The 19,142-nt window shown below is 43.9% G+C and overlaps 1 protein-coding gene across 1 annotated transcript in view; it reads right to left on the reverse strand.

Moving 5' to 3' along the window:
• SEC14L5 (SEC14 like lipid binding 5) overlaps positions 1 to 19,142 on the reverse strand; it is a 29,386-nt gene that overhangs the window by 4,995 nt on the left and 5,249 nt on the right. Inside the window, exons 2-9 of the mRNA XM_088523068.1 lie at positions 11,545 to 11,694; positions 11,259 to 11,390; positions 9,229 to 9,357; positions 8,349 to 8,568; positions 6,517 to 6,629; positions 1,613 to 1,802; positions 821 to 909; positions 222 to 292 (exon numbers count right to left, since the gene is read on the reverse strand). Of these exons, the coding sequence (XP_088379194.1) occupies positions 222 to 292; positions 821 to 909; positions 1,613 to 1,802; positions 6,517 to 6,629; positions 8,349 to 8,568; positions 9,229 to 9,357; positions 11,259 to 11,390; positions 11,545 to 11,694 (1,094 nt within the window). The remainder of the gene's footprint in view (positions 1 to 221; positions 293 to 820; positions 910 to 1,612; positions 1,803 to 6,516; positions 6,630 to 8,348; positions 8,569 to 9,228; positions 9,358 to 11,258; positions 11,391 to 11,544; positions 11,695 to 19,142) is intronic.

A 19,142-nucleotide genomic window follows, 5' to 3' on the forward strand; every position in this document is an offset into this window, starting at 1 on the left:
AAGAGCCAGTACTTGCTTGCATATGAAGCTGTTAAGTTAATTTGCATTTAATTCCACTATACATGGCATTCAAACGCAGGCTGGAAGAGTCCATAAGAGACATGTGCAATGCTGCTGTCTGCAGTTTAACCCTAAGATCATCTTTAAAACCTTTGTGGAAACATTATTCCCATCGTTCCATTTATATTCTGTAAGAATATAAGAAAACTAACTATACTAACGTGATGGGGCGGCCAAAGAGGTTGGTATTTTCCTCGCATCTCTTTTGTCCTTCTTCATTAATTGACAGAACCTGAAATCAAAGGCAATATAGACAAGGATTAGCATGAGCATGACAGGGGGACCAGGAGGATCTAGAATTCTTCTTTCAAAGAACGCAGAACCCAGAGATATATCAGTCTGAACTCACAGAATGCAAACCAGAAGATTCTATGCAAAATGGGACTGCTCTACTGAAAAATAAATCCTGCTGAACATGCAAGGTATAGATACTGAAAGTTTAAGATGAAATATAAGAGTCTCAAATCAAATGTTATTAGCTAACCTGTATGCCAGGACCCCTATGAACTGTATGCTCATAGTGTAGCTGCAAATGATCCAAAAACATCTTTCTGGCACATTTATAGCATTACAACATCTCACTGCAAATTCTCTCTCTGCAGGAAGCAGAGAAGCTATGTCATGCCAAAGGCACTAAACCAAAGCTATAACTTAGAGTTGCCAGCCAGGAACCCAGCAATTATTCCTTTGAGTAGATTCCTGCTGTACTGTAACAAATACTTCTAAAGTTTCCCAGCTGAGGAACAAAGGTAGATCTTACGTGTCGCAGCAGAGATTCTTCTCCCAGGGCTTTCACCAAACCTTTTGTGTCCATTTGGCCAAGACGAAGGATATAGAGTGGTCGTCCATCTTTAAAACAAAAGTAAGGGTTTTAAAAGCAAAATAACTGAATCTGAAATGTCCAAAGAGGGGGAAGTTCTTCAATGAATTTGGAACTGAGAATGTAGAAAAGAGGTATGCAGATGGATTACCATAACCTCAGTTTCATGTGACTAATGATATGCATATACCTGTAAAAGATGCAGCTTAGAGAAGTAATCAAAGGGTTGCTAGTACTGTTGACCAGTCAGAGAGTAACTCAAATAATAAGACATTGTCTGCTCTTTAGTGGTCTCAATTAGATGGTCTCATTTAGTGAGGCCAAGATAATAGCAACATAATCAGGTCATCTGGAGATAGAACCTGTCCTTCATCTTTAGGAATGCCTAAAGATTAAGCATAAGAGAAGTAGCTTCTACTACAAAGAGTATTGCAGTCTCCCAGGCTATCACTCTATTACCTTTTACAAATGTCATATTAAATACCTGAAAATATCATGAAATATCTGATCAAAGAGATGCTTTACACCAACTCTAGTCTGCTAGATCTGCATTTAGATAATAATGAAGCTACAGTAAAAATGTACAGCCATTTGTAGGTGTTAAAACTTGATAGCACTCTTTGTTCTGTTTATACAAACATAAAGTTTCAGTACAAGTTTCTCCAAAAGCCACAGGTTGGTTATGTGGTCTGACAATGCAGACTACATTGCAGTGTCAGTGCAGTGTCTAACCTCTGTCCTGATAATGCCATCCTCCAGTGTAGTACTCGTCCAGGAGGGCTGGGGGCCTCCAGGACTGCAGGATGTAATCCACCTGGTACTGCTTGCGCCAGGTCAGGGACTGACAGAGCATCTCTCGAGCTTTGTCAATGTTGAAGTCACGAGCCCTCAGGAAGCGAAGGATATGTTCATCTTTGGGGATCTGAAAGAGAGAAAGTCCAAGGATCAGGACTGGTACATTACTTGTACCACTGTTCCATAAAACCTGCAGGGAAGCTTGCAAAGCATGCAGTAAGTTTTAAACTCTTAAAATTATGCAAATATTAACAAAGATTAAACCTACATTCTTTCCTTCTCCCCCCCTGCCTAGCTAATCCAGTTCACTGCAGCAGATGGAGCTAGCAACAAGAAAGAAGTGACTAATCCCTAACCCTTCCAGAGAGACAGGCTGCTTTATCCGAGCAGGAATTAAGCAGCCCGCGAGGAGGCACCGCAGCGACCGGGTGGCCGGACACCCCAGCAAGCAAGCTGTGAGCTGGCCAAAGCCTCCCTCTGCTCGCCCCACCAGGACAAGCAACGAAGTCCTGAATGAAAGCAACAGAGCTGCACGATTCTAACCCTGTAAATCCAATTGGAAAAGGATGAAAAGCACCCTCAGACAACACGTTAACCACATTAATCTTACTACTACTAGGCAATTGATCATAACTGTACAATCTTCATAGCATTTTATTTCAGCTCTTGTGCAGGCTCCTCTTCTGCTTTGCTGCTGACCATTCTTCAGTGGCCTTCTCAGGGCAAAAGGTTTCAAAGGTTCTTCCCTTTGTGTCAGCCATTACAGTCTAACTCTTATTAGAAAGAAATATCACAACATGCCCCCAACTCTATCACTCATGCCAGCACTTTTGACTAGTAATTCTGACATCACAGACACAAAAGCCCTTTCAAGCTGAGTCTGTAAAACAATTTATTACAACTTCCTTCCAACTCTCTCAAGTCTTCCCTTTAATCAAAAGCCAAGGAAAAATTGCCATCTAAAATATTAGGCAGCAGTGACTAACAATAATCCTGGCAGATCCCGGAATAGTGCCAAATTTGAGTAAAAGTGTACCAGTGGTGAAAACTGGATTCCAGCTGCAAATGCTCTTGATTGCTCTTCACAGCCCCTTCACCCCAGTTCCCCAAAATGTGTTTGATCAACAGCTGTATCAGGTTTCCATTAAAAATGCAAGTTGTTCAGAGCAGAGAGAGCCTCCTCCAGACTATTTGTACTGTGTTTAGCACAGTGCAAGTGATCTGAGCTCCACTGTAACAGATGGAGAGAAAAAAAGGGTGTGCTCACGAGTCAAAGCTCTTTTGTTTGTTCTGATGTGCTGATGAAAATAGAAAGCAGGGAAGAAAGCAAAGGCACCAGGAGTGTCAGGCTGGGAACAAGATCAGTTTCACAAGCTGATATGAAGCTGCAAAAGATAATAAGAATCATTTCCATGGAAAGAAAAGGGAGGAGCTCAGAGAGCCTGAAGCCAGAGCCCGGTGTCACCTCAGGAGGAGATGGGAGATTAATACTGTTTAGCACAAGGCTTCATTTCTAACACTTTGCGAGTACCATATTTGCATGTTGTAAACAGGAAAAGGACAAGCTTTCCCAAGTCAGATCGCAGAAGGATTTAGAAGAATGCCCACAACATTTTTCTGCATTGTAGCAAGATTAAAAGACAGAAGAATTTTTATCAGGTGATTTACATTTTCCTTTCCCCTTCTCAAAGAAATCCTTTGTTCACGAGGCAGCACACAAAATCCACAACAGCCCTTGGATCTCCCGCTTACAAGAAGGAGAGGGGGTGGCTGTTTTGCTACTTTCAATGGTTTGCAAACCTAGACTGTATATAGCTATTGGTAAGATGCTGTTTTATGTGAGACAGTTCATTTCACTACAGAATCTAGAAATTGGAAACTGGGTGGAGAGGGGGAGAGAAAAAAGAAAAAAAAAAAATCAACATTTGTATTTGGACCAGAGAGCCAGGTCCAGAGACCAGAGAGGACCAGTGTCTGAGCAGACTTGGAAAGTCTCTCAGTTGTCTTTGTCCAACCAAGGAAGTAATTCCCACATGCAAGAACATGAAGTTTTAATTCCAGTCTGTTGTTCTGCTCACTGCTAGAACTACATACACTTTTCCACATGGTACAAAATCATTGACTAGCAGCTTGTAGTTTCAATTTCTTCAAATACACAGCTTTTTAAAGCAATGACAAATCCAATTATAAAGAGCACTGTGTTTTGGAAGAAAAAGGGAACAGACAGTGAAACAGGACAAGAGAAAAGGACAAAAATAAGATGAAAATTTCCCAAGAAACAGGAGAGCTACAAATATTTTTTGACAGAGCAATAAAGACATGCCTGCTTTGAAATAAAAGAGCAGAAAGTCATAGCAAGATGACAACCTCTCCAGAGAAAACTCAAGTCATGCAGGAAAAGTTTCTGATTTTGCACTATTCTGACAGGCAATCTGCATTTCAAGAGAAGCAAGAAGGCTTAGGATAAAGCCTGAATAAGCCAATGCCATCCCACTTGCTTGCTCGAGATCACGAAGCCTCCAGGAAGGGCACAGTGCTGCTCCCCGGCGTCCCTGGAGCAGGCAGCGCTCAGCTGCGCCCTGTCACGGCACCTACCCGAGCAGGCAGCGCTCGGCTGAGCGAGCCCCTGCGCACGCAGAGCTCCAGGCGCCGCGGCAGCCGCTGCCTCACGCTGCTCACACGTCTCTGCTCTGCCTTCCCCAGCTTCCACTCCCCACACTAACCAAGTGTGGGGATGGGGAAGGGAACAGGGAAGAAAACAGACATTCAGTGTGTGCTTCTTCCCACTGGAACTGGGACCCTTGCAGATTCGAAGCGTGGATAAAGGCCAGCAGACTCACCCTCAACTAAAGCTGGTTTTCAACAGGACACTCAATAGCCAAGACATCTCCTACCAGTGACACTAAAGTTCCAACTGTTTAGCTAGACAGATCACAGATGACTTGAAAAAACCCAAGTACTAGAGCATAGCAGAGAAGTAAAACCCCAGACACAGGTATTTCTTATTTGTTTTCTGGGGAGGATTTTTTTTTTTTTTTTTAAACTTCAAGGAAGTCGATCTGCATCAGCCATTTTTAGGGAAGTTTAATTTGCTTTGGGTTATATTTGTTGAATTCAGCCCCATATGCCTTTGATCCCTGCCCTGTTATCTGGTTTATTTCAATTCCCTTTTCCCTGAGAGAGGATCGAATCATTGGAGACACGGATCACAAGCAATATTCATTAAAGCACCTTTTATTAGTTATGCCACTATTAGTAATAGACAACCATTCACACAGCTCACCAAATACACTCACAGTTACCTTTATGGGAAGCCAGCCCCAGCTGGTGTTTAGAAAGCCCCTCCAGGGTCGTTTTTCATCTGGTGTTTTATCTAGCCCTGTAGTCTTACCTGCCTACACAGCAACTACTGCCATCCTGGACATGGTCCAAATGCAACCTATTGCTGATGCTGGTACAAGCTGGTGGCCTTGGACAGACCTGGCAGACACTTGATGTTCTGAATTTAATCAGCTCTTGCAGATTCAACAGCACAACTACTCTCCAGAGCTTGTCAGCTCTTAGGAAAATAACTATTTCACAGCATATTTTATCTCTCTTCAGCCTGTTCTGTGCTGTTTCTCCATCAATAGGTACCCACAGCATCCACACACACTGAAGGGGACTTAGAGGTGCTTATGAGTTCACAAACAGCAGAACTGCAGCACTAAGGCTTGGCTACATGATTTATTTCTGAATAAGTGATGTGCATTAGTTTCTCCAAGTGAGGTCTTTAAAAGTGTTTAAACTCTTAAAATCGTAGATGATACATTCATTCCTTCTCTTAGCTTTGAGCAAGATATAGCAAGACATGCAGAAAGTACTGGCAATGCTCTTTGCAAATAACACTTAATTTTGTAAAGGACAGTTAACAAAAAACCTGAGGCCATGAAAGCTGGGTGCCTCCTAGACCATTCTGTGCAACTGTAAAGAGTTACCCGCTATGCCAGAAAACTATTACTATTGAAACCTTACCTAGCTATGGACCCTTTTCAAGGGGTATCAATTGCTTCAGCCATCTTTCTCCTGTTTTCCCCTCTCCCCAAGCATTCAATTGGGTGGATGTACCCAGTTCACCCAATTACACCTGCCTCCCTTCCCACACAACCTCTCTGCATCAGGAAACTTGAGGGTTAGGCTGCCTCTAAAGATATTCATGCTACTTTAGGCTTTTCTCAGCCACAAACCACTTACCTCTTGGCCTTACACACAAACCGCCCTTAGACTAGGGAGGAGCTGCTAGGGAGGAATGGCCTTAGACTAGCGAGCAGAAGTCGAGTTGCAGCTGGATCAAAGAATCCATGCTGCTTTTCAGGGAAAAATATTTCCTCCTACACTAGTTGACCATCCCCAGCTGTACTTGTCCCAAACTAGTGTTCTCAGCTCCTCTACTTACAGACTTGATCAATGTATCTCCAACCATGAGATAAAAGAAAGACCATCTCCTCAAGTTCTGCATGTTTTTGACATTGCTAATTTTGATAAAGGAGATTAAAACAACATCAGGGTTAATTCTCCTAAAACACATCAGCATTTGACTGTACAAACTTGCACTGGTTGCCTGGTATAGCACACACAGCCTACTGCTGACATGCACCAGGTGAGAGAGGTGCTACTGCCTGCCCCTAATGAGCAGCATCTGCCAAGAGACAGGAGACTTTGCCTAACTTTGCCAAAAGAGCGAAGCCCCAATAAAAATCATCTGCGATTCTCCATTTTATGGGGGAAATTGAAGGCATACAGGCTATGAGAACAAGACCACTCGGGTTTGCCAATGGGTGTGTTTTGCCTCTTCTACCCACCTTGCCTTTGTGCGTTTCCTGGAGCCACTGGCGAAGGCGGATCAGACAGCTCTCTTGCATTGGGGTCAGCTGGCCCAGATACCGCTCGATGTAGTCGGCGTCCAGTTTGTCAGCTGGAGAAAGAAGAGAATCATCCACGGGAGGATGGGCAAAAACACAAGGGAGAATGAACATGCAGTTAGTTCCACACAGCAGGTTATTTATGATTTATACTGGAGGGCTACAGAAGCCCTCATTTTAGCTACCTGTCCTGAGGAGGGGGAGGGAACAGCAGGTGAAAAAAATCTCATGGTGATGAGTGCATGAGGACACAAACAGTATGTAGTTATCAAAGCAAGATCACTCTGTTTCTAAGAGTGCAAATATTTCATTTGGCCCTGACCTGTGCAAGCAGGAGCTTTCAAATAAATACCCAGAGCCTGGCACTCACCTCTAACAACTTCAGGTTCTAGGCACCAAAAATCTCTTGGTGTCCTAAAATTCTCATTACTCACTATTGCAATGGCAAGAGACTAAAAACAGCCATCTGAAAACTAAAATGCTATCCTGCTTACAGACACCAGAGGGATAGGGTGAATAAAGCCAGCAATTCAGACAGCAAGGGAGACTACTTTTGTCATGGGGAAGCCCTGTGTATCCTAGCAGCTCAAGATCCTTCCAGATCAGAGACCAAGGACAAGCAGGATTTGACTCTGCCAACACCCACAGACAGAAGCACGTGAGCTCAGACACTTGCGTGGGCAGACGCCCCTGAAGAGAACGTGGTAGCCACAGAGGAATGGGCACAGACCTGTAGCTGTGCAGGAGACATGCAGGCACACAAAGAGGAAGACCTCTGAGCTAGCTCTGCATCCGGCAGGATATTCTTCTCAGTAGATTCCATTAGCTATAGAATAAGGACTGGACACCCACAGGACACACTGCTGCTGACTGATAATACTGAAATTATATTTGATAAGCTCTGTTTCCTCACAGAATCTATAGAGCTAGCAAGCTGAGGAGCAAACCCAGGGAGGTTTATCAGTTTACAAGCATGAATATAAGCAGAATGAGCGCAGCTGCTCTCCTCTTCTGCTAGATGAAATCTACCACTCTTAAATTAACTTTAACCTGAAGATCTCCAAGTATGTGGACATTTCTTATAGTCACAGTTCCTTTATCGATTTGAATTCCTTTTACAGACTGTTTCCCAAAGACTAGAAAAGGTAAGAATCCCAAATTCCACACCTTTTCCCTAGGTACAGTCAAGGAAAGCAGGTGCTATCTTTGCTTCTGAGTAATGACAACTTCTATTCAGTATCCTAGCTCTCACTATATTAAGATGACTCCCTATTTTCCACCCGCCCCCCCCCCATTCAAGACAAGAATTTTATTTTGTCTGGAAGATATCCTCAGATCAACACAGAGAAAGAAAGCTTTGTTTGGGCATCCTAGGTGGGAAACACATTAGGCCCAAATCCCAAGAACTTTAATTGTGAAAGAGTCAAAATTGTATGGAAATTATTTTGCATTCAAGATACTTTAAATTGAAGAAACCTTAAAGTATAAGATAAAGAGCAGATCAATGGTGTTTTCTCAGCTCACACAGAACATACTATCTGCTTTTTCCTGTCTTTTCAAGTATGTTTTTTCTTGGCTTTTCAGCTGGAATGGCAGAGAGCAGGGAGAATTGGTTTATGTTTTCATTTAAAAAAAAAAATCTAACTTTCTCTCCTCCCTGTCCATAGCCTAGAAGAAAAAAAACTCATGCCAAAAAGAATAAATCCATTAGTCACAGTGCTACTTGAGGCGTTCAGGTGGCCAGGTGCTGCTACTGCCTGGACATCACATACCATCAGGACTGACCGCCTCTGCCGAAGGGCAGGAATTGCCCGCTGGCTCTTTGGTAGCTCCACGAGCCCCACTCTCGGCCGGGACGTCATCGACACCGGGTCCAACGGCCAAGGTTTGCTCATCCTTCTGCCCGCTCTCCAAGGGAGGTGTCCAGCGGGGGATGAATGTGATACCCTGCGAGATCAACTCCTTCAGATAGTGTTCAATCACTTCCTTGCCCTAGAGGGGAAAACTCATATTAATAAAAACACTACAACCCCACTCCATTGAAAATCAGCAAGGAGCAGAAGTTTAACAACTCCCTTCTGCATGAACCTGTGGAAAAAAAATATATAGCGCTTTCACACTGGAAAATGGCAGAATACAACACTGGTCAGGCAAACTCTAATGGTATTCAGCATGATTCAGCTCCCTTTCTAATACTTTTATCCTGATCTCCTACTTTCAGTGCATCAGGTTGCTGCATTGTTCCCCTGCAACCCAGGGGAAAAGGCCACCAAAGGAAATAGCCTCTCCAATAGCTTCTTGTAGGAGAGGCAAAGTGCTTATTTTCACCCAAAAGTTCCCTGTATGAGAACAGTGCCCGCAGTGCCTGGCACCACAGCATCCACTGCAGCCCTCCGCTGGTACAGCCTGCTCCCTCCTCTGCACAGAGGCACCCACTGAGCAGCTGGTTTTTGTTCACTGCACACTGCCTCTGTTTTTGTTGCTTTTGCTGCTCTTACTTTTCATTCGTCCTACTGAGCTACTTCAGAAACAAGCAAAACAAAGGAAAAGTATAAAACTATACTGGGTCTATTTTTCAGAAATAGAAACCCAAGGCGCACTGACAGCAGGTGCTTACTTTAATTTTGTGGCACAAGGGGAAGCCCATCTTACCCGTTTGATGTTTGAAGTGTATTGCTTCATGGCAATTTTTTCCACTGTGCTTTCAAAGCCAAAAAATGACTTGATGTCGAGAGATGCAGACTGTTCAAAGCAAGTCCACTCTTCATTCTCAGGGTGTACCTAAGCCCAAAGATACACGTAGGGTTGCATATTAGATGGTAGCAGACAACTTGGGTTATGGCAGGGCCCTCACTGCAGGTACCCATTTTGCTGCTTATTCTCCAGAGCTACAGACTGAGCTACCATGAGCTACTGACAGACCCACATTTAGCAGCCAGGCTAATTCTCCCAGAGTAACAGAAGCACATCAGGAACTGGAGGAACATTTGTGGCTAAAACAGTATATTCTTCACACATTAGGAAATTAGAACCCATCTCTGCCCGGCACACCTAAACGGTAACATCAGTCTGTTGCAGAAATTGCACTAAAACAGTAGCCAGGCTGCCAACTTGAAACCATCATATCAGTGCTCCTTATGGAAAGATAGGCACTGCCTCACAAAGTCTGCTGTTAAACAAAACCTCTATAACTCCAAAGAATCATAGAACAAGTTTTCTTCTTAATGTGGACAAGAAACTCAGCCCAAGAATGCAGGTCTTCTCCATAAAGCATAGAAAATACATGGCAGACCAGGCAGTGTTCCCTCATTGTCACTTCAAAGTTCATCATCTCTTTCTGGCCATTTCCCCTCGGTTACTTTACGTGCAGTAAGAATTAGAGTAACCTTTCCCTCTTCTAAACTCAACTCTTTTCTAAAGGGACTCTGCACCTTTTCTCTGTTGGTGCTTCTATTCACAAACTGGCACGAAAGAAAAAAGATCTAGCTCCTGCCCTCAACCCTGCCAAAAGATACAGTGAGCTCTACCAGGGACACAAATTCCCACGGGGGAAAATTAAGCAACTGTAAGAGAAGGATCATATTTCTCCAGGTTGCTTCAGGGAACATTGCAGAAGTAGAAAGATGAGAATAAACCTGTTTCTGGTGCACTCTGGCAAGGAAAAGGAAACTGGTAAAAATAGTCCAAGGAACCATCTTGAGGATGCAGGCAGCTAAATCCTGCTCTGTTCCAGGAAGAGTCCTCCCTCCAGGACCAAGCTGTTGACATTTCCTTATGAGGGACACAGGCCGGAAGCGATACAGCCCCAACCAGCAAGTGCAGCAAAGCCTGAACAATTCCAGAGTTGACCTGGCAGTCTGTCAGAACCATCATCACATGATGCAAGTTTGACCTACAGTAATTTCTGGGAAGCTCCATGTAGACACGCAGAGATCTCTAGCTCAGGAACTCCGCTTCACTTCAACAGCTAAAAGCTTTTCAGCTATGTGTTCTTCTTGAAGCAGAAGCTCCTTACAGTTTGCTTGCTTCTAAGAAGCTGAGCTGTTGTCCAGCTGCCAAAAGGGCAGGTAAAGTAACATGATCTGGTCTTTTGTTTAGGGAACAAAAAGCAACCTGACTGCTTCCAGAAACGGATGAAGCTATTTAATGGTGACTGAACCCCAACAGCCCAGATACAGTGAAATGGCACAATGCTGCCTAAGATAGGGCCCCAAAGTGAAACACCCCAGGCCACGAATAATGCTCAAGTTCTTCAGCCAAATATTTAGAACAGGAACAGTGTAACAACCTCTTAAAACTTGCACTTATCTGCAGGTAAAAAGGAAAGTTAATTGCCAGACTTCTATCCACAACATATGTCCTATTGTAATAAATACCATGGGCTTCCTTCTAAACACCCACATTTAAATACTATGTCTAAGCTCCAGAAGTTAGCTTGAATTCCAACCATTTTTCCTACTTCCACTCAAGGACGTAACATCCCAGTCAACTTAAGAAGTGTCTTAGTCCCCAGGAAAACATTGGAAAAGGTTTGCTCTAAGTCCCAAAGGCCTTCCAGTAGTAGACTCCCCCACTGTAGTATGTTACAGCTCGTGTTCAAACTCATTCAAGCAACTTCACCTTGTATGTTAGCACGTGACTTGCAACACTTCCTTCACAAACAAATAGAAAAAAACACTTACTGAGTAGCTACACGTCTCAAGGACAACAACGCGGTTGGCAAAAGTCTCATTGTGGGCTTCAATGCGGAGAGTTCGTTCTTTCCAGTTCACTGTGTTTTTCTGTATGAAGAAAACATACTCTACCCCTGCGATCTGAGAAGGAGGAAGAAACAAACATGGAAAGAAAGGGGGAAAATCAGAAATCGACCCTTTGCAAGCTTAGGAGTAAAGGCTACCGCCTTAGAGCATTTACTCATCTGTGCCGGCCAACAAAATCCAAGACTCTGTGCCCCTAGATTTTACTTGCCTTCTTTAGCAGCCTAGGAGCATCCACATTCAGTTTGCAGCTCCGTTCAATGATATGTATAGATCCATCATCACTCCTGGATTCATGCAGGATTTCACTCCCCAGGAAGACTGGAATCTCTGGACATGTGGGAAAGCGTTTTTCATATGCCTGGAAGTAAAAACAGAGCAAGTTTCACCTTCTGGATAGAACCATCTTAATTCCTTCTCAATTTATGAATTGCCTTGCAGCAAGGTTCCAACAAAACAGACTTTCACCTCTGAGGAAAAAGGGGCTAATGCAGAGAGAGAAAAGTGAAAGCAAAATAGTCATGAAGTTAGCTGGCCTTCGCTCCTCAGTCATCGAGCTGAGCGTGCCTCAACATATTTTTCCTTTCACACATGAAGCAGAAACAAAAGCTTGTTATTAAAGAATATTAGTTAGGGAAACAAAAACTTAAACAACAAACTCAGATCTTTACCTAGCATAATGTCTGCTAGCTTAAGGCTGGACACATAGATAGCAAATTTTAAGTCAGACAAATGGCCTGGATGAAAAAGCCATTTTAAATAAAATACATAATACATTTTACCTTAAAAAGATGTGTTTAATAGCCAGTCCTGATTATCAAGATTGCCAGTTTCCGACTACTCTGTTTGCTTTGATTCACCTGCTTCTAAAATGACTCTGTCCTGGATGTGAAGCCTTCCTCGTTTTAACTGACCATCATCCCTTTGAAAACCTAAAACTCACTTTTCTATGACACTTACAGCAAATAAAGTTAAATTGCGTAAGTGTTACTTACTGTTGCTTCCCCTCAACTTCTCCCTACTTGTCAGTCTCATTAAATTGCAAGATCTTTGGAGGATGAAATGTTTCTCTTGAATTTCTCGAGTGCCTCATGTATTAGGTGCTACTATAAGTGTATAAGTGAAGCTACACCAGCACACACTGCGTAAGAAGCCCAAGACCAAGATCCAGCCACAGCTGTCACTGCAGAACCTCCGCATGCTCTCACAGACATTCAGACCATCTTGGTCATTAGACTTTTCTACTGTTGCTCCCTGGATGCACTTAACCTCTTCAAGCTAGTACCATCTCCTCCTCTTCCATAAGAGGACCATGTCACACAACACGTAGTTCCCCACATAAGGATTCGCACTTTTATCTTCCACCATAAGGGAGAGTTACTGGGATCATGACTGCGATGAGCTCTGCCTCCGACATGCACAGTGCTATGGGCAAGCCCAGGGCGGCTGCATTACCCGTTACCAGAGCAGTCCCAAAGCCTGGTGGCCCCAGTACATGCTCGTGTCCCTGGTGCTGGGAGTGCCTCCTGCTTTTAAAATAGCTCAGGCACTTAAGGACACATTCCAGATCTCCTTTTCCTAGATCTCCAAATGGAACATAAGTTATTTCAAGTTACCGCATTGCTGCGGTATCCAAAGGGGAGTGCAAGCAGTGGCTACCAACCAACACATGGGACATAAACAAAGTACCTAAGTCTTTAAATCCTCCTCCCTATCACTAAGGAAACTTCTGCCCACTTTGCCACGTTTGTTGGATAACAACTGGTGTGTCTGTTGGATGCTTTCAAAAGCTCTAAAGGAAATTTTAGGTAAATATAAAACTTGCAAAGGCAAAAGACTATTTCCAACAGCTGGATGCATATGTCAAATCAAACTCATTGCTTTAAGATTGTCATAATGGAAATTCATGGAGCGATATCAGGCACTGCTGAAGGATTGTCCCAGTTTCCCAGTAAACTGCACTTTTCTCAAGTATCGCAGAGCAAAAGTTATATTTTGCACCAAGCTCTGCAGCAAATTCGTGTTCTCAAGGCAAAATTAGTACTACTTAGCTGCCCCTCTGCCTGCCCTCTCCCAAGCCTCCATTCTCCAAACTACCAACTTTTGCTGGCTCCAGGTGCTCTTTTCTCCCATGATAACACACAAGCAAGGGTCTCTGCAGGCCACTCAGACTCTGCATTCTCAGTTACGAGGGCCCCAGTGTTCAAACAGTGAAACTTGTGACACCTGGTAAGCTACTAAGATACCACAATACCTGGCAACTGTTTTCAGCTCTTTGTCCCATGCCACTCCTTAGATGTGCCCGTAACGCTCTTGCAAAAAGCATAACTGGAAACCCTATCCCAAAAGAACACCTCCCCACAGTTAATCCCCTCATTTCAGAGAACAGCAGTTCTCGGAGCCTAGAAAACACCTCGAATGGCAGGAGGTTTGTATGATACTAGGATTGTCCACACAACAAACAAAGCCTGTCTGCCTGTTGGCAGAGCAACAAGACCTGTTCTTCTGACACGACACGGTGATGGGAGCAAAGGCCTCACTTCATTTTTACCAGAAGTGCGGAATTTTAAGAGCCTCCCTTCAACTGAAAGGCAACATTACAAACACGAAGCCCCATACAATTCTATCGAATGTCACATGCACGTGTCTGATTCTGAAGGTAAGACTGCTAGATCTCCAAACAGAGCTGCTTCTGTCTCCATTACATGAGCACCTGCCCTAACTGGAGATAGGTTTCTCAAGAAAACTGTCACTAAACACAGCAAAAACAAGATCAGGACAACTAATAAAACAGTGCAGTCACACAGTCAGTGTTTCAGAGACTTAACACCACCCAGAGGAAAAAAAACAGGGAACTGAGGGACACATCAATGTACAGCCCTAGTGATTTAACTAAGAAAACAATCAACCCCCTGCCACCTAAACAGGCAGACAATGTTCCCATATTTGAAAAAAAAATAAATAAATAAAAAATTCCTTTTACGCACTGACGTTAAGCCCTTTGCTAATTTTCCTTGCCCAACAGCAACTCTAACACTACAGCAGGTCGAAGATGGCTGGATCACAGCAGAGCAGCTGTAACACCACACTTCAGCACAATAAAGTGAGACTCATCTTTAATCACTGAAGAGACTGAGCTAATTCAAGACCCTCTCCATCTCTGGCACACAGCATCCTCTTATCAGAATCAGTATCTGCACAGTACATTTCTGCTCCAACACCAGATTGTTGGAAATTACAAAGAAGTGCCTTGGAAGGTGTCAGCCATTGCCAAAACTGGCCCTTTTTTCTTCTCTGATTCTGCAGAGTGAATGACAGAACATCCAAGTCAAATGAAAGGCAAAGGGGACTTAACATTAGCCTGTTTTAATACTTCAGCAGCTAATCTGCCTGCATTTGCCCTTTCATCTCCTGGCCGCGGTAGCTCTGCACTCACTAGTATTCAGGAACCAGGATTTGTCTCTCCCATCTGTGACAACCCCATCACTTCCCCAGAAACAAGGGCAGCAGTTATCGGGTTATTTCTCTTTCCCAAGCCCATGCCCACAAGGTTTCTTAAAGTTTGACAACTGAAGTCTTGAACAGAATCAAATGCATTTGATCAGAGTGAAATGATGTTTCACTTTCAAATTTTAAATGATGCAAGTAAAATTCATACAAGACTCAGAGCTTTGATAGTGGCAAGGGAAGGCAAGAGAGGAAACCTGTGCAAAGGCTACTGGCAGCTTCATACAAACACACACAGCAGTGCGACCTGCACAGCTATTTCCAAAGCACCTCAGCCCCTGAGCTGATAGAAACCACGCGGCTGGAGAGCAAGAGGGGGCCTGAAGCTGCACAGGACGCTGGGGAAAGGGAACATCCAGCTTTGTTCCTTAAGCATGATTAGAGGCAGTGTGGACGGGGTATTTCGGACTGCTTAGAAGCTGACCTCTACATCTCAGTGCAAGACGAGTTAGTGCCACAGGAGCTGACAGCTGATTACTGATTTTAGTCAACCACATCACAGCTGATTAACTGTGTGGTTCAGTGTGGTTAAAGAGATTTGACTGAGGGTTTGCCAGGCAATAGCAAGGTCGGGCCAGCAATCTGCTGGGAAACGTCTGCAGAAAGCAGTTTTACCTATGCTGGCCAACAAGATTACAGGGCCAACACTGTAATAACATTTTTTTTTTTTGGTGCAAGAACAGAGCCTTTGAGGGCAACAGGAGGAAGCTACACTTAAAAAGTATCCTAATCACAATAATCAGTTTAAAAGAAATGCATCTGTGACAACAGATTGCTCTGAAGGTCAACTGGATGCCAACAGAAAATGTTATATAAATGTATGAGCGTCAAAAACAAAAATGATACTCTAAAGCCTCACAACTACCGAGAAAAGTGAAGATGATCCTGCTTTACCCTTTGACCACCTCATGCCTGCTTATCCAAAGCACAGAGATCCTCCCTTGAGTCCTTCACAGTACCTAGGTGTTACGCATGTTGACGGTGCAAGAACACTCCTGCTCCCCTCTCCCATCTGATCTCCAGTGGATTGACAGCGGCTGTAACATTCTTGTTTCGTACATAATCCACTCAACTATAGCACATGGCCGGAGGTTTCGATTTTTATAACAGCTACTCCTGTTTCTTCTCCATGGGTTTCAACAACCTTTCTGGCAAGTGACCTTGAAACCAGTTACACAACAAGGGCCTTAAGAATTCAAAACAACAAGGAAGTCCAAGCAGTGAATTACCACATGAAACAAAACACCTCTAAAGCTGAACTTTCCTGCAAATATACAGACTCCTAGCATTTTATTCCAGCCCACTGCCTGCTAGGTCTTGAGTGGCCCCAATGTGCTCCAGCAAGACACAGCTCTCAAGTTAGATTATCTTGTTCTGTATCATAATATCCTGGAGGAAATGTTACCCTCTTTGTTCATGAAAGCAAACTGAAATGGAAAACACAGGGAGTCAGCAGCACAGCCTGCACACTGACTCCCAGGGCAGCAGTTCTGCCTTTCGCACCCCACCAGTCACCTTTCCAAGGCAGACTCCTCGAGCTTCCCGCTAGCACTCAGCAAAAAGGTAACTGGCTTGGAGCTTCCCTACCAGCAATATGGATGGAGGCCCTTAGAGATGGCTAGCAGCATGGAGAGGTGCTGTTTCAAATGCAGGCAGGAGCACAGAAATGGAAAAAAAGTATGGACTGACTGCTATATGCTAAGCTGAACTCAAGGGGGATCTTCACACATGTGAAAACTCAGTTACAGTGGAATCAGTGATACTGAATAGAACACATGAAGGAGCTAAACTAGTATTCACCCAATGCAGACAGAGACTGCCATGCTTAATATTATATGAATAGGTTACAAGTAATAGACTTCACCCTTGGGCTAACAGCCGAGACACTTCAAACATTCATGACTGAACAGAGTTTAAATTTGTGTTAATTAACAGGATTCCTCAAGGTTGTGTTACAGTCATGTGCCATTTGTCAGGATAAAGGAAGAACATGCACCTCTGTTCAGGTGAAAAGAGAAAGAAGAAGAGATTATACCAAGTTTTAAGTTCAAGACGCCCAGATCATCATCCCTTTGCAAAGAGATGACTAAGGAGCAAAAGGAGACTCCTTGTCATTGCTAAGGTAGAAGTGGATGGATTTTGCCCAGCTCTAATAATACATAAATCTCTTTCTCTCTCTCTCTTTCTCTCTCTCTCTCTCCATATTCAGGTGCTTTCAGAATTTGGCCTTCCAAAAGACAATCATTTCATCAAGAATTCCCTTCCACAACTAGTGCAAGTGTGGAAGGGAACCCACAAGGCCTACATTTGTATTCGCCAGATGTAAGAATCCATTTTTTCCATAATGGCTAAAACGGATACCTATTTCTTGCTAGCCACAGGCAGCACAAAACAAAATACACAGAGAAATTGGGAGTGCGGTGAAAGGATCAAACAGGTATTTTGGGTGTGAAAATGCACTCAAGTCAGAGGAAAGGTAACACTTTTAAGGAGATTCAAAGCAGCTGCTGAATTGCATAAAACTTGGCAGTGGGAGGGCCTGAGAAAAATACCTTTGCTGGGAGAAAGAAAAAGGCCATTAGTCCTCAGAACCCTAGATATAAACACTGACCTAGTGTGGCCTCTGCCTGAACCACAGCCAGTTATCTGCCTCATTTCTTCAGTTTTGGTGAAAGAAACAATTCAGAGAGCACCAGCTGGTTATTAAAATACAGACACAACGGAGTGACACAGCAAACTTACTAAAACCAGGACATGCACTGCAGCCACACACAGCTAACTGGGGAGGTCACCAATGTGTCTGATCCTCCGCCTGGAAAAAGGGGAAAAAAAAAAAAAAAAAAAGGTGAAAAAAACCAACACCCTCCTCAAGCTATTCTGCTACAGCCTTTGCCTTTACTCACTAGAGAGGAGAAACTCAGGGAGCAGTTCAAGACAAACTCCACAGAATGCACTGGCCTTTACAAATACCCATACAAATTATGCCTTATTCAGGAGGGCCTGCCAGCTAGTTGCAGCCATCTGCATACTCCACGGTGGGTAGAGGCAGAGGCACTGAACAAGGCAGGCACTGAAGCAGGCACCTCAGGTGACCACAGCCTGGAAGAGCAAAACACACCAGCATTACACCAAGTACATCGTGCCCAAGGAACTGCCTCAAATCAAAAAGGCTAATTCACAAAGTGGTCCCAGGTGCTTGGCAGGAGGACCTGTCACAGCTACAAGATGCTAGTCAGGCCACTGTGCTTACAAATTAAAAAATAAAACAAAAAACAACATCCCAGGCCCACCTGCATGCTACTTGAGATTTAAAAACTGCTGTTGGTTCTAAATTTTCCCACCTCTTTCAGATAACAAACTGTTGAGCATGGGCCATCCTCTGCATTCATATGATGTGCAGAACAGGCAAGGGTTTTTTTTTTTTTAGGCACTACTGAGATATAAGATGTTGATGACACCTGAAGCCCCATTGTGTCTCCTGTTGGACTGTCACTGAGAGCCAGCACTGGAGTTCCTCCATCCTAGCACTAGACTGCACCAGGCAGGCCTGGCTGGAGAGGCTGCTCACCCTGCTTTAATGCAATGAGCCTCCCTTTTGCAGCTGGAGAAGGTAGTTAAAGAAAACTGGAAAGACCCTACACAGATTCCTTGAGTGACAGAACTGCTGTAAATCTTAACTCCAAATCTACATATTGTAACCAACCCTTGCTGAACATTATTTTCAAGCAAATAAAGTCTTACAACTGGCAACAGAAGGCTACAGAGGAGACTTGCATGATGCCCACAACATAGATTAAGCAGGCCAGGGTATACAGATATTGCCAGCAGGTGTGTGCCAGAACCCTGCATGAATAAAGAGCTCTTCTCTTTGCTCCCAGCAGCTGTTTCCACAACATTACCAAGCCTCTTCTACTCACTGGGACAGATCTCACGCCACACACTCCCACATCAGCTATTTGCACAGCCCAACTGGTGCTCACTCTCCTTCTGCTGAACACTGGAAGGAGGTGGTGGCAGGACTGAAGGAGGGAGCACTGTTCAGATCTTCCCAGCCGACATGGGGATCAGTCCCTCCAGATTTTTGGTGCCATGTGTTTCTCAGCAGTAAGATGCTGTGAGGTTTATACTGTACCCTGCCAGAGTGGTCCCAAACCATCATAGCACACTGAAGCAGCATGCCTCGAGTTAACATTAAATCTTCTATAAGTGTATAAAACAATAACCCAGTAACTTCTGACAGTCACAAGAGCTATCTTCAAAACATAGCAGAAAGGAGACATGGGAAGTTGCCTTCCTTTACAA

Source organism: Tinamus guttatus, unplaced genomic scaffold (genome assembly GCF_059628265.1).
Source record: "Tinamus guttatus ecotype Peru unplaced genomic scaffold, ASM5962826v1 Tinamus_guttatus_pri_ptg000172l, whole genome shotgun sequence".
NCBI lineage: Eukaryota > Metazoa > Chordata > Aves > Tinamiformes > Tinamidae > Tinamus > Tinamus guttatus.